Source organism: Hypomesus transpacificus, chromosome 16 (genome assembly GCF_021917145.1).
Source record: "Hypomesus transpacificus isolate Combined female chromosome 16, fHypTra1, whole genome shotgun sequence".
NCBI lineage: Eukaryota > Metazoa > Chordata > Actinopteri > Osmeriformes > Osmeridae > Hypomesus > Hypomesus transpacificus.
In genome coordinates, this window is record NC_061075.1 from 3,098,018 (window position 1) to 3,114,073 (window position 16,056).

Here is a 16,056-nt window from a genome sequence, read left to right on the forward strand (position 1 = left end):
GAGCACACAAGTCAGACCCTGGGACAGACAGACAAATCGACAGAGAGAGACAGACAAAAATAGACAGACAAAAATAGACGCAGGTAGAGGAAAAGATAAACACTACCCACTACCCAAGTACCCAAGATAAACACCCAGCCGAACAAACAGGCAAAATAACCAGGCAGACAGATAAACAGCTAACCAGACAGACAGACAGACAGACAGACAGACAGACAGACAGACAGACAGACAGACAGACAGACAGACAGACAGACAGACAGGTAAACAGACACACAGGTAAACAGCTAGCCAGAGAGACAGGTAAACAGACAGGTAAACAGCTAGCCAGACAGACAGATAGGTAAACAGCCAGACAGGTAAACAGCCGACAGGTAGACAGCCAGACAGACAGGTAAACAGCCAGACAGGTAAACAGACAGACAGGACCCCCAGCAGACAGCAGGGTGTGCTGGTGCCGGGGCCGACAGGCAGGGACCGACCATGGGGCTGCTGAAGGCCGTGTGCTTGGACAGGATGCTGGCCCGCTTGGCTTCAGCCCGGCTGCCCGTCCGGCGATGGGACTTTGTGCTCTGGGAGCGCAGCACCACCTTGGCGCTCTGGTGGCTGGTGACGCTGTCGCGTCTGGGCAGGGTGCCACCGTGGGACACACACTCCTCCTCCTCAGAGTCCAGCTCCTGGTACATGGCTAGTCTCCGAGCTGGGAGGGGAGGGGGTCACACACATGCGCACATACACACGTGCACGTACACACACACAAAGAAAAATATAAACTTGTGATGCGCGTGCACACACAACACTTCCCATCCCAAACGGTCATGTATAAACAGAGATTCTACATTAAAATTCCGTAGTATAAACAGATGAAAACATCGCTAAACAGAGCACCGCCCGACGTGTCCCACCCTTTGCCCTCAGGCCGCTCTCAAAAGCAACGTCCCTTTATCTTCATCCGAAGCTGGCTGCACGTGGCTTTGTACCTGCGACCTGTCGACCGACGGCCCAGTGCTCTAACCCCCTGAGCTATCCCCCCGGCCCCTTTTTACCGTTGGCGTCGTGGGAGTACTCCACCCCGGCCACCGTGCAGCGGCGGAACACCATCTTGTTCTCCGTCAGCGTGCCGGTCTTGTCTGAGAAGATGTACTGCATCTGGCCCAGGTCCTCAGTGATGTTCAGGGCCCGGCACTGCAGCTGCGAGTCGGTCTCCTCGTCGTACAGGTCCACGTCCTGGTGGATGAAGAACACCTGGCAGATCTTCACGATCTCGATGGACACGAACAGCGAGATGGGGATCAGCACCTGGAGAGCGGAGGGGAGGCAGATGGTAAACAAGACTGCGAGGTGGGAGATACACAGGAAATGTGGTTGCACATCCTGTGAGGTTTTGGTATCAAGGGCCTGCTGTCCTGGCTTATAGAGCAGGAGTCCTAACCAGATCAATTGTAATAAATAATAGTGTCTGTGAAGGTCATACATGATTATATTTGTATATGTTTTGGTTGTTTTTTTTGGCGAGAAGCATCTTCACGTCATTGGTTCTTGGTAATCTGGGACCCGGGCGTTCCATACCTGAAATACGATGATCATGGTGAGGAAGAGATAGATGGCCGACAGGGCGGGCGATAAGTCGGTTCCCTCAGGACTGAGAACGTCAAACACGGGCCTCTTATCTCCGTACTGAAACATCCACAACCCGTGACCTGGAAAAGCAGCAGAACAAGGTCATTCTACCCTCACTGTTGATAAGTAGAAGCTTTAAACAGTGGTACAGCACCAAGTTGCTAGAAGACATTCAGAAGCTCTCCCGTCTACAATAACCAAAGCATCAGTATGAATGGGTGAATGAGAGGCAAACATTGTAAAGCGCTTTGAGTATCGCTAAGGTAGAAAAGCGCTAAATAAATGCAGTCCATTCGATTCCAAATAAATAGCTTGAATTTTTTAAAAAAGTATTATTAAAATTCAATGAAATTCTATTGGGAATACAACTGTGATGTTGCTGTTTTCAAAGCCTACTACCCAGCGGTAAAGCTCAGCGTTCAAATCTCTAAGCAAAAAGACAGTTCTCAGCTCTCAAATCGACTAACCTATATCCAAGCATCCCAAATAAAGACGCAAAGATTTTTGACATATCACTTCAATGACATTTCCTTGGGAATAAACCCCCCCGTTTAGACAATCACATGCTTGGGAATGTTTTGACACAAATGAGTTCAGTCCAGTTTCCAGAGGCCCTCCCGACCTGTGGACACACTTACCTATGGCCGCAAGGAGGCACATGATCAGCAGGATGATGACACACCAGAACACGTCCACGTTCATCTGCCTCTCCAGCTTGCTGCGCTTGTAGCGCGGTCCGTTGTTGTTCAGCATGGCTTTGGTCTCGTGACCTGGGAGGAACCCACAGTTAGGAGACCTTCACAGAGGCTGGGGGGGGGGGGGGGTGTGGTAGTGGAGGTCGTCTGTGGTGGTGTCATGGCGGCGGTTACCTGCGTATATCACGATCCCCACGGCCTCCTCGGTGTTGCGGACGGTGCAGCCTCGCAGCAACAGGTTGTCCTTGTACAGCCCATCCCTTCTCCCATTGCGATGTCCACTGTCCCAGACAGCCCAGAAATAACAGCATTACTGGTGCTGGTCAGGCCACCGCAGCACTTAGGCAGCAGTATTTGAACAGACCAAGGAGTCCTATCCTAGTCCTGTCTACGGCTATTTCACATCAGCTGCCCTCGGTCACGGTAAAAGCTGTGAATCGGAAGATTCCGAGGTCAATCTGAAGGAGGGCACACTCGTCGTTCTACTCGGTGTGACTCGTCCAATGACAGACGAGCCTCAGGAGGGATACCGTATCTCGACACGCTCCCCGGGTATCGCGACGTAGAGTTGAGGAGATTCCCTAGGGTCTCCATTACGGTAGGGGCAGCTACCTCTGGAGGAGGGACGGGAGCCAACCTGGCAACCCTCCATCCCCCAACCCCATCATCTCACCTCAACATCCCAGAGTTTAAAGCATACAAATCAGGACGCTTGATAGAAAGCATCAGACGCGACCAGAATCCCACATCAGTCCTAACGACCCGTCGGACCTGCGGGCTGGTTCAAACAGCTCTGAGAGTAAGCTTCCTGGATAAGAAGTCAAATGCAAATGGGGGAGATTTAAGCGCGAGCCAAAACATTCGACGCCTCTGGTGCACGGAGGCTAAGCTTTTAACGTCAGCCCTAATCCCATTACTAAATCGAGGATTACATCTGTGTTAGTTAAATAGCCCACAAGTGTTAGTTTGGAGCGCCGTTTAATCGCCTGCCCCTTCCCAGTGGGTCTTCTGGGGAGGAAGCTCTGTCAGCATGTTGAGCTACATTAGAGGGGGGGGGGGGGGGGCTGCCCGACGGCAGCCAGTCTAACATAGAGGCCATCAGGGATCGATAAGCATGTCCCTGGGCTCTCTGGAGGCATCACAGCCAGGGGCCCAGTCACCAAATGGATCACAGTTCGGACCCCTCGGATTCTCCGCTTTTTCTCCCAGCAACGTTGTGAGATTAGGCCGTGATGCCAGTGGCCTGTGATCGTTACCCAGGAAGTGTACCGTTGCACAAACACACCACACACACACACGCGCGCAGCATGGCAACGGAAGGATGGCAGCATCTGGTCCCCATCAACGCTGGGAATAAATGTCATAATCATGGGGCGACCAGGTCAGCAGCCTGGCTGGCCTGAGCCCTCCATAGCCCCGCAGCAACACTGGGGATTCTCTTCGGCATCCTACTGCTGGAGACCAGGAACACCCTGACACCAGGCTAGGAGAGAGCCTGGAGGTAGCTCACTGAATCACATTTACATTTAGTCATTTAGCAGACGCTCTTATCCAGAGCGACTTACAGTAAGTACAGGGACATTCCCCCGAGGCAAGTAGGGTGAAGTGCCTTGCCCAAGGACACAACGTCATTTGGTGTGGCCGGGAATCGAACTGGCGACCTTCAGATTACTAGCCCGATTCCATAACCGCTCAGCCACCTGCACGTACCACGCAGGCTAAGGCCTTACTGCGGAGGCCTGGGTTTAGAATCCGACCTTGGCCCTTCGCTGCACGTCTTTCTCTCCCTGCAATTCCCAGTCACACGTCCCTTGAAACTGTCATAAAGCATGAAAAATGCCCCAAAATACATATGTATATAAATAAGAATAGAGACAGTTGAGAGAGAGAACACCATGTACAGTCCACACAGCGCTGTATGCATCCCACACCAAGAGCGGATCTCCTCAAGCTCCCTGCACTACCGCGACCTCTGACCTTCTCAGACAGGGAGACCCCGGTTGCTTACGATTTGCCCCTCCTCGACACGAGGAGGAGGAAGGGAAGACCTGATCGCTTCTGGAAATGTGCCGGCAAAGAGTTACTTGGGTAATTATGCGCTATAATAGAGTGGGGGAGCCATCTGAATAATGCTTGTGCAAGTGAAATGCAAAGCACAGCCCTGTGAGGACATTATTAAACTTTGGTTTGTGGGTCAAAAATACCCATTCATCCAGGAGATTTTACTGGTTAATGAGCTTTTAACCAAGATGGGCTCTACGGGCCTGAGACATTTGAAAGTATTACCCCCATCTAGGAGTTATTGCGATGAAAAAAATGTATCCCAATGACCAAAAGCACAATTAACCCTGATAACAAACGATTATAGCTGAATCAAGCTGTTTTGTGCAATTAACAGGCACCAGTGTGTGGATGACAAATTACACTGCATGGAAAATTTAATTATACTCACATGTAGCCACGGAAACGGTTCAGGTCGTTGTTTGGTTTCTCACATTCAATTACGCTGTTGTACTTCGAAGGGTCAAAGTCACAATCCTGCAAGAACAAACTTAGTTTAGTGACTCAAGTCCTCAAGAAGAACAGACACATCAACTGAAGAGAGCATTCATGCATCAACATTCTCTAGAGTAGGTGACAAAATTAATAAAAATGGAGAAATGACCCACTAAGTAGGCCAATGGATTCTTGCCACCGGTGTGTGAATGGCAAAACAAACTTTTTAAAGTCGGTTTCAGAACACTGACAGAGCTGCTAAAAGTGCTTTCGTTTGTGGAGTGCGGGGTAAACAAGGAGACTAGCTCAAAAAGCCCATTAGCCTTCGTCCACATCCCATGGGGGTTTAGGTTCAAGGTCAAAGGTATAAAATGCAGTCGGAGCAGTTAGGATTTTGCATCCAGGAACCGTGCTCTTCTGCAGCTTGTGTTTTGGGAAACAGGCCAGGGATGAGAGCGACGGCTTCACACCTGGGTGTTGTGTCTAGGCTTTGGCAGACTGCTGGAACTGGCCAATCAGACCACCAGCTGAACACACCGACCCCAAAAACAAACAACTCTCCATTCCACAAAACACACAAGCTTAAAAAAAAGGAAGGAAGGAATAATCACTACTCCCCATTTCCCCTCCTCCTCCCTACCACCACCCTCCCCTCTAGTAGAGTTTAAACTGCTTATCGAGACGAGCGTTGCCATTTTTGTTTGTCAACAAGTAAGTCTGAGTGTTTCTCGACATGAATAGGTGTTTCGGAATAGAAATTGGGTGCTACTGGCACAGCAATATGATGTTTACCGTAGTAGCTCACACCACTTTTATTTTATTTTTTACGCATAAAAAAACATCACAGACTCCAAGGATATATATACCGTATCCTATCCACATACGCCTGCCTGGGTTTGGAGGAAGTCAGATGGCTGAGCGGTGAGGGAGTTGGGCTAGTAATCAGAAGGTTACCGGATCGATTCCCCGCCATGCCAAATGACGTTGTACCCTACTTCACCCTACTTGCCTTGGGGGGAATGTCCCTTTACTTACTATAAGTCGCTCTGGATAAGAGCGTCTGCTAAATGACTAAATGTAATGTAATTTAATTTTAAGTCAGGAGCCAAGGTTCTCACCAGGTCGATGAAGCTGCGGACGACCTGCCTCTGCTTGAGGTTGGTCTCGCCGTCCAGGGTGGCCGTCTCGATGTGGCACAGCCTGTCCGGGTCGCTGGAGCTGAGGAGCAGGACGTCGGCAGGAAGGATCTCATTACAGCGCAGCCTGATGAAGTCTCCCACGCGCACCTCCTTCCAGAACTTCTCCACGTACCGCCTCTCTGGTCTGCCGCAGGAAACGGAACATAACAACAACGTTAAGAGATAGAAATCAATTGGTTACACTTGTGGGTTTTATCATGGGGAACAATAGGAGAATGGAATGCCTTTTTCTTTTGTTTTGATTTCTGTTGCCATATGATATTCTGATGGAAGGGTAACCACGACGATACGAACGACTGAATGACTACCACAGCCTACGTAGGCAACTTCTTAACCCTAGCTCTCTAATTGCTCATTTCTAATTTTTTTTTTAAGACCAAGCTTGGAGAGCTAAAAGTGATGTAATTTTAAACCGGGTCTTACAGGGTTAAATCCCACGAGCCAGATGCTCACTAGGCTCCAGTCGACCATCTTAGAGCTTGTGCCTCAGTGTCTCTGAGGTGATGTAGGGACGTCTGTTCCAGGTGTAAAGACTAACAGGAAAAACCCGGAGGGCAAACTGCTGCTTGCGGTGGTTCTTTCTTTCCCGGTCCCTGGAAAACCTTCTGCGTTACCCAAGACCAAAAAGGAAACTTGACCACCAGTTAACCTGCTCTCCCAGGCCAGCCAGCAGCAACCTGGGATTATTCCACTGGAGTGATAACAACAGACTGGTTGAACGTGGACGACGACCGTCTACGGGGTCAGAGATAGTAGGAGGATGCTACCCTTTAACAGGAAGTCTCCCACCCACATGACACCATACATTGTCTTTCACACAAGGAGAAGCTTGTTGGAGGGAATCATTTCCCCTCAACCAAGGCTAGCTATATATAGAAGCAGTCTGGGTTGCACAGCAGAATAAGTGGACTCTCCAAACCAGTACGATGTCTGTTTCACCACCAAGTTTGTTTACCCTCAAAAACAGATGTCTCAATACAGTTCTCTAAATAGGAGATAACTGCAGCCTGTGTCTCAATCCACCATTATAAACAGGCTGCAAACAAACTGATAAGAACGCTCCGAAAGATATTTAATTATATACTGGAGGGATACATTTCTAAACGTTTCAAATATTCCTGATAGCGAGATTGCTAAATAATGCATTCCCCTACAGATATGGTAGCAGCCCAAAACCAGCCCACAAGAGCTGAACGCATGGAGAACCTTCAGAATTAGTTATGTATTAATTCACACAGCTCTCTCTGCATTAAAAGCTCCCACGTTCAGCCATCAGTTGTGTTTCGGCTTCCCCCACTTCCTCTTGAAGTGTCTGTGAACATGAAGAGGCTTCCAAAAGGGTATATGAAGTATCTGCCTAAATGGATCTCAATGTGTATGAGAACTGTGGTAAACAATAGTGTCGCTTACATAACCCCATCTCCCAGACTTCTGCTCCAGATATGCTCTATTTCAAACTGAGCCTGAAGATCTTTCACATCAGCATTCAGTTACAGGACAAACACCACAAAAACATCTTTACGCACAGCCAACAGAACGCCTAGAAAGAACATTAACAATATAATAAGACGATAACAAGGCCACATGATTTGAGCCAAGTTTGGTACATTGCACAAGATATTTACTTCCTCAGAAACAATGTGTTTCTCTCCCCCCCCCCCCCCCCCCCCCCCCCCCCCCCCCAACGAAGATATCAGTCCATATTTCTGATCAAATTAGTAATTTATTCCAAAAACGCAAAACCACGTCTTTCAGCGCTAAAGTGCTTAACCTACTCCAGTAGCCAACAGGCCCAAGACTTCCCTTAGCAATGTTGTGAGGGACTTGAACCATTTCATGTACCCCTATGCTGTTCTATTCTCCTCCATTCTATGTTTTTTGTTAGGTTTTGAAGCCATATCATTAATGGACTCTGTACTGTGAGCAGGAAGTGTCAACAAACCTCTGTGCAGAGAAAATTCCCTGCATTCTTTTTTCTCCATCTTACAGCCAAGGAACCAAGGCTGAATATTTAAAACACCTCCAGAAACAGATTTTTAAATCATAAACCTGGGAACAGGAGCTGAAATACTGATACTAATTCAGACCAACGCTTCAGACAACTCCCAACCTCATGCGAGCACTTTAAAAACTTTAATTTGCAGGAAACACAGGAAATGTTAGGTGGGGGACAGTTTTTGTTATGCCCAATGTGAAAATTCTATTGTTTAACCACTTTGGAGTTCTGGCAATCACCTCTTCCAACAGTAGGCTGCAGCCTGGGAAACAAAGCAGTTTGTCACTCCCTGTTGCCTGAGAGACAAATAAAAGCGATACAACCGTGAAATAGTACAACCGGGAAGTACAAACCATGAAACAGACAACCAAATTACAGCAAAGATAAAAAGGAATCTCACAAAAACAACAACAACAACTTGTATAACAACTTGTCATGTGCTGCGCAGAAACATACTTAGGAATATTTGCTGATATCCGAGCACCTACGACCTTCATATATTGCATTCCTCGTAGCTTGAGAGGAGGATAGTCACTCTGACCTTTGAGACGGTGACAAAAACAACAAATAGCATGTGAGTCTCTTCGTGTACTAGGTAAACATCTAGCCAAAGCCTGATGCAAGTGTTCCAGGCCCGCTGGCCCATGACCCCAATGAAGAGAGGAGATAGTGAACCTCCCGTGTTGAGAGGTGAAAAACCTTGAGCTGATGAAACACAGGCCGGTTTAGCATCTGCCCCCCCCCCCCCCCCCCCCCCCGCTTTAGCATGTTTGATAAGGCTGGATTGATAGAACTGTGCCACACAGGTATGTAAACCCCCCCCCCCCCCTCCAGCTGTTGTTATGGGGTGACAACCGCACAGAATAATTTGTATTGTTTTCTGCCTGTATCAGCTGAGATCTATGATACAACAAATGTTCATTAAAAGAAAAACTCTGGGAAAATGACTGCCACTCAGGCCACCTGGGAGGAAAGAGAAAACGGGGCTGCTTGTTGAAATTTCAAAAAGATAAGTCATCTTAATTGCACAATTGTTGCCGCATAGCCTAGTTGTTGCCTGGTCTGGGGTTGTTTTGCTACGTATTGCCCACAGCACAAGTAACAGAAGAAAATTCAATCATGTCCAACCCCAAGAACAGCTCTGGCCAGAAGTTACCTAAAAACTGTATAGTCACAAAAACACTGAACCTTTCTCCAACCATGAATCATGGACTGTGCATGGCTGACAGTGCTGCTTTTCATTAGGGGCAGTACGCTCTCAGCACAGGGACTCCAGAAAATAAATAAGTACAAACTTTCTCAGCGAACAGAGAGCAGCTCTGGATCCCTTCAGGGGAAGCAGAGGTCGAAGAAGTCACTTCCAGGAGAATGTTTGGAGACAAATAATTACAGTTCAAACACCAGACGGCCTGGCTTCTACAGCCACACAAAGAACACTTCGTTTGCTGTTCCAAGTGTCACCTGTAAACACTGTGGGCCAAAAACAAAAAAAAAGTGTCGCTCCTTTCAAGCATGCCTAATTTGCCTTGCCCGAAACACAGTATTCTGCTAAATGAGTACCAGCATGTCAAGGTACTTTCCAAATCTTTCTCGGCCCTGAATTTTGAAAAGATATGCACAGCAAAAACACAACGAAGACCTGAACTCAAGTTTCTCCTGTTCAGGGATTTGTCAACGTGAAGCATGGGTTCTCTACAGCAGGGCTGATATCTGAACACTTCTTACAGTCACAATAACAGCAACAGCAAAGAGAATGGACAGAGATCCTACAGACCACATGAACCCAGAGCAGGATCAGGTCCATTTTAATTCAATGAATTCGGGCAGTTGGAAGCTGGTCTTCTGCCCACCACAGTGATACTGAGGATGTTGTTTACAAATAAGAATAAACAGATGGGTTAGGCCCATGGTAACAGAGGAAAACATCACTAAAATGTAAAAAAAAACAAAAATAAATACCCTGGCAGAAGGAACAATAGACACCATTTATAGTTGTAGTTTTTTACGTGTCAAAATCCAAATTCCAATGTCCAGGTTTCTCTGCATGAGCGACCCAGAGGCCTGGAATCATCCGCCATATCAATCACAGACTCAATAATCCGACTGCTAGCTGTTTGCAGAATTGTAACCAATTCTAATCCAACATTATGGATGTGATTGCGATGGGATATTTCAAACGGAAGTAACAACCTGGAAAGATAATCTAGGGTGATGTTTTACCAACGATATGGCAAATTGACAGAAACGGAGACTAACTGTTGCAAAGGACAGCCTGTAGGGTGCTTAGCAAAACGACGATTATCTTGACAATAATGTTCGTAAAATACCAGATGGTGATCTACAAACAGTAACAAAGTATCTTTGAAACAGATACTTGTTGACACAGAATGTTCGCTCAAAGATTATGGCTAATCGGGTCAAATGCATCGATCCGTAGGCTACATTACCTGCTGTATACCAGACAATCCATGTGATTTATTTCTTTATCAGATCGGTGTCTTCTGTAATCTTCCCATAGATCTTTGATAGCGGTGACAGATAAAATGAAGACCACAGGGGCCAATGCCAGTTCTGGTTGAAATGCATTGACAACGGGAACAAAGTTTAACAATGCGATGAAAACAAAATACACGTTCGCAAACCTGTGGAACTGTTCGAACAGATTCTTCGGTAAAAACGAAAGAAATGTGTATTTGGTCGTTTTAATCTTATTGTTTGCATAGTGTCTGTTTGGATTGTCCTCTCCTTTCGCGTTATCATACAATATATTTGAGTGAACAGTTCTGGCTTTGTTTTCCTTCTTGTTTTTCTTCTTTCTCTGCTTTTTAACTTTTGAACCTTTGGTTGCTTCAGCTTCTCCAACATCTAGCGCCATACTTTGCCTCAAACTTCCAAACTTTTCTTGTCCGTTGTCTGAAAGTAGCCTACGTTATCATGCTGTTTTGTTTCCGCAGAATTGCATCGTTCCTTTTAAGCAGGTTTATCCTTTTTACTCACATCCTCGACTTTTTCCATTCCCTCTACGGTTTAAGCAGAAGAAACTTTTATTGTCTTTTTCCTGTTGCGAGTGAAGATGCTTTGAAAGCGAGTAGCGAGGCACAGAAACACGCTCACCTCAATCGACGATCTGTAACCTGCAGGGATTTACTTTATTTACAAACCAAAGACGTATGATGCGTGAAGATCAGCTCATTTGTGCAGGTTACGCGCAAACAGTTGTCCGTGAAGGAAGGGAGTAGGCTGGTCATCTCTGACGAAATACGACCGAAAGCCCCTCTCAACCACGCTGCGTTTTTTTCCCCTGGATGGAAGTGCCACGCGGTATTATTTGAGTTCATGCAGTTCTGCCGGGAAGTCAGACAACTTTCTCTGTTTTGTCTGTTTTGACTATTGATTCCCATGCGGCACGCTCGAGGGATACCGGTAGGCTGTATTGAGTGTCAGTTGAGGATTTGAGGTTTTTGTAAAGAGAAACCATTGCGAAAAAATAAACGGTATCTTATACATGGTTTTGGAATAGTTTTTTCAGTAGTTAAGTGGGAGAGCGTTTGACTACGTATCAATAGGCCTATAGGTCGCAGGTTCAAGTCCCCTAAGTAAGCCTACGTCATTTTGGATTACACCATCTGCTAAATGATCATTAATTTACAATGAAAGTTCATTTGTAATCAGCCAGCTTCCAGCAGGACCATCACTCCAGTGACCAAAGGAATTAAACACAGTACGCAGGGCCTGTATGTTGAAAAAAGTTTAACCACAGCTCTCTGAGCCATGGAAGAAACGAGCTGCCATATTTTAAGTCGTCTGGTCGCCGTGGAGACCAACGTGACTCAGTACTGTCGCTGGTCGCTTCTGAGGTCAGGTTCAGCCCCAGTTGTCTCGGCTCCAGTTCTCTCTGGCCATCCATCACAGGGAAATTGAATTGTTCCCCGTGCCAAAATGCCACAGAGTCCAATCAACCATTACTTTTTAGCCCAACAGCTGGATGGTCATATTGCAAATCACAGCGGACGGCCCTGAGATAGGCCTCTGATTTATCTCCTACAGGGCCACGGCTGGCTAAGTGGCCAGCCTGTCTTTCAGAGGCTGAAATACAAGGGGATTCTGCTACCATTTTCTCCAGGAAAATACTCCTGTGGCTCCATACATATGGGCGCCCATGCGATTTCTATACAATGGTGTTAGATGTCTGGGTGTGACAATCTGTAATTTAACTATTTTAATGTGTTCATATTTATTGGTTACATTCTGTCTGGTTCCGTTAAAATGGGGCTCTAACTATAATACTTTTAAGTATACAATCATTTGGCATGTACAACAATAGGAAAAGGGGGGGGCACCATTTGGTGTCCAGCACAAGCTTCAGGTTTTGCCCTGAAAAACACGCCCCCTTGTGGTATAGCGAGGAGGTTTTTGATCTCACCCTTCAGAGAGAAGTTATTTTCTGACTTGTATAGGCAAAGGCCTCACCGTAGTGGCCTGGATTTGAACAGGCCCTTTGTTACACATCAACTCTCTCTCTCTCTCTCTCTCTCTCTCTCTCTCTCTCTCTCTGTCTCTCTCTCTCTCTCTCTCTCTCTCTCTCTCTCTCTCTCTCTCTCTCTCTCTCTCTCTCTCTCTCTCTCTCTGACCCTTCTTTTCCCATCCTCTGATACAGTAATGATCATAACAAGGTATTCATTTAACAGACACGTTTGTCCACACCGAGGGAAAGCACGGGGGGGTTCTTGAACCTTCAACCTCTTGATCTCGAGTGCTCTAACCACTGAGCTCCCTCTATAAGGCACTATAAAAACAATAAAGGCAGCAAACCCCCCCTGATTAGTTGTCCTCCTCCGACCCCCACACGTCCCGGTCAGGGTTGCAGCTCTGGGCCCAGAGCCAGCCCAGGGTGGAATACAGATTCAGGTACCGCAGGACAATGGGAAGCCTTCAGCAGCATCTTCTCGCATGAAAGGTTGTCATGGTAATTGCAACACGCCAGATTGATGCATCGTTTGAACACGCGGAACCTCGTAGCCCTTGTGGAGGTTTAGTTCACAATCTTATTGTGGATGGAAAATGTGAAACATAGACAATGTGGCAGGTTTGCATTTTGTGCCTGCAACACAGCAGTGAAAATTCGAACAATTAAGACGCTACAACACCATTGCAGTGCCTGGCGACAGAAAATATTAAGATATAATAAAACAATTTGACGGCCTCCAAATGTAAAATATGAGAAAATATTCTTTAAGAGGATAAGAATTCTGAATATTACAGTAATATCAAGTCAAGGATGAATAGGAACAATGGAAGCTACCCCTGGAAAACTTTAAACCTCTGATTACATATTGCCTATATCTAGGCTATGATATTTCGTTTTTTTGTCAGATAAACATGCACCCAGACTGCAGCACCAATTGTGGTTACGGCACTGCACAGCTGCACTCTTTAAGAAGGGAGAGGTTTGGAATCTCTGAGGCTGAGAGAAGCCGCCCTGGCAGCCTTCCAGAGACCAGGGTGTATGGAAGCAGGTAGACAGTACTCTGCCACACCTGTCTGAGCATGTATCAAGTCTCACTAAACAGAGAGAGAGAGAGTACGCCCTCGAAGGAAAAGCCTGACTCCAACTGTAAAAGGGTAATTGCCCCCCCCCTCCCCCGCCCGCAACCGAGGACAAATCCAATAGGTTAAAAGGGTGATATATCATGACATAGAAATGAAACCATTTGTTTTTGTTGTATTGTGGGTATCAGGGTAATATGAAAAGTTGCTTTTTTTATTTGACATGACTGCACTGGAGGGTCCGATTTCTCTGTAGCTCACTGTTAGACGGGAGCTTAGTGCGTGCTCTCACCCCATGCCTCACATGCACGACACGTTTGTCTGACGGCCCTTCCGGGTGATTCTGAACACGTCTCATCCGATAGCCAGATAGTGGCCCGCCAGAAGAGGGCATGAGACTCCAAACAGTGTGCGCCAAGCGTTCCGCTGTTCCCATAGCAATGTGTCCTTGTGCGCGAGCGTGCATGCGGGCGAACGCCATTCCACTTGTTCTATTATTGCTTTTCACTTCCACACTGTGTCAATGCTGAATAGACTCAATCAGTTGTTTGCAAAGAGTTTCTGACTGATAGTCTACAGTGTCAGTGAGTTCTCCAGATTGAATGCTGAGACCGTGCGTAGGTGTGTTCGAGCCATGACAGTATTCAAGCCTTGGTATTCCCACCCACCAGCAAATCTGTTTTGGCGTTTGGCTCCACTGAGGATTTCAGCGCACTGGCAATTTACAGCTTTTTGTTCTAAGAAATTTGGCATTGTTAAATGAAGAGGTTTGGGGGTTTGAATCGCACCGCAACCTTCATACATCTGTGAAGAGGAGCCCGACACCTGACAATGACATGATCTTGTTGCCTTGGAGACTGTTCTGCGTTTGGCAAAATTCTGGATCTAATTCAATCTTATGGTTCCAGACAGTTCACAGAAAACCATCCCCAGAAGAGATCCATTGCAACAGAACAAAACATGTTCTGTTATTTTTTTGTAAATATTTTTAGTTCAGTTCAGGATCAGTACACCATTGGTGCCACAGTGTGCCAAACCAAGCAGGGAGGAAGCAGGATGGTTGCTCACAGCTGCGTCCATTGGACTGCAGTATTCAGCTCTCTCCAGCATTGTGCACCAGGGCTGAGAGTCAGTCTCACACTGTCCTCATGTGCTGCTTTTCACGGGAATCCATTTACTGATCATAAAAGGGCCAGGGGTGAGGCGGGTCTGGTCGATGGAAATGATCTCGTTCCCCTTCCGTGTCAGTGATGGAAGATTGCTGACATCATCGTCAAAGGAATAATATCTTGAAATCTCTATCCCTGAGTAACCTCAGACAAATATGAGGTTTCAGACTGCGCAGGATGCAGACGTAGGCCAGGGGGAGGACCGACAGACAGACATAACCACCCCCAGTCACAGAGACAGATAAACAGACTGACAGACAGACAGGCAGGCAGACAGACAGACTCCTGGGGGGACTAAGGCTGAATTAGCAGCCCTCATGTTCACTGTAGTTCCCCTGACTCCCGGCCGGCTTGTAATGAATCCATGGGATGCATATTACCTTTGTCACATGGATAAGCAATGCCTGCTTGGCTTCCCAGTTTGGTGGGAGAGCCAGCCGCAAAGCTGCTGATTCTGTTGAAGTTGCAGATCAATCTGCTGGAATGATTTACAAGGGCTTGCAAGCAGTATTGCAGAAGCTGGAGGAGATCTCCAATCACTTATTGCAGATGGCATTCATGACCCGGACATAACATACCTCCTTCAGCGAGGAAACACAGTTGATGCAACAGACTGAGAGAGGTTTACAATGATATATCCATGGAAGTATGGATGCAAATGAAAACGGCTCTGACTTCAGAAGGTGATTTCACACAAACTGTACACAGGTTTGACATCCGTACCTAACGCACCTAGTATAATCTGTCCTTACAAATTTCAAATGATTTCAAGTTTCCAAAATCTTTATTGTCTATTACATAATGATTGGAAATTGCCTTGGGTTGGTTAGGGGCTCACGAACAGCGTGAAACAGACACCCATAAAGGACATAAAATACCACTAAAAAACACGAACAATCCATAAAATTAACAAAAAATCCATTCAATAAATGAAATAAGGAAGAGCGGATGTGCAAAGCTGCATTCAAAAGTAGCGAGAGTCAGTTTGGCCTTGTTTGAAATGAACATTGCAGTGGGAATGAAGTAAGTTGAGTAAGTTCTGTGTTTTGGGGTGAAATAAAAAACCTTGCCTGTCCAGCACCCTGGTCCCTCTAATCCTGCTATTGGACCTCTGGGCCGCGCCAAGGTAGTCACAGGCAGAGGAATGGAAGATATGTTCCTACTTGGTGGGAGATGGCTGGGTTTAACCAGAATTGGAGCGGAGAACTGTTATCGCCGTCCATGTCTGTGACAACTTTCCCTGTGTTGGAGATGAAGCATGAACCAGCAGATAGCCAGCTTCTCTGCTTGTCAGCTAGGGAAGGGCAGACATTCAATATAAAAGCAACAAAATG

The 16,056-nt window shown here is 46.7% G+C and overlaps 1 protein-coding gene across 1 annotated transcript in view; it reads right to left on the reverse strand.

Moving 5' to 3' along the window:
* atp10a (ATPase phospholipid transporting 10A) overlaps positions 1-11,156 on the reverse strand; it is a 28,397-nt gene extending 17,241 nt beyond the window's left edge. Inside the window, exons 1-8 of the mRNA XM_047036784.1 lie at positions 10,454-11,156; positions 5,930-6,134; positions 4,768-4,853; positions 2,490-2,596; positions 2,259-2,390; positions 1,570-1,700; positions 1,047-1,299; positions 483-700 (exon numbers count right to left, since the gene is read on the reverse strand). Coding sequence (XP_046892740.1) covers positions 483-700; positions 1,047-1,299; positions 1,570-1,700; positions 2,259-2,390; positions 2,490-2,596; positions 4,768-4,853; positions 5,930-6,134; positions 10,454-10,881 — 1,560 coding nt within the window. The 5' untranslated portion in view covers positions 10,882-11,156. The remainder of the gene's footprint in view (positions 1-482; positions 701-1,046; positions 1,300-1,569; positions 1,701-2,258; positions 2,391-2,489; positions 2,597-4,767; positions 4,854-5,929; positions 6,135-10,453) is intronic.
* Positions 11,157-16,056: the final 4,900 nt, after the last annotated feature.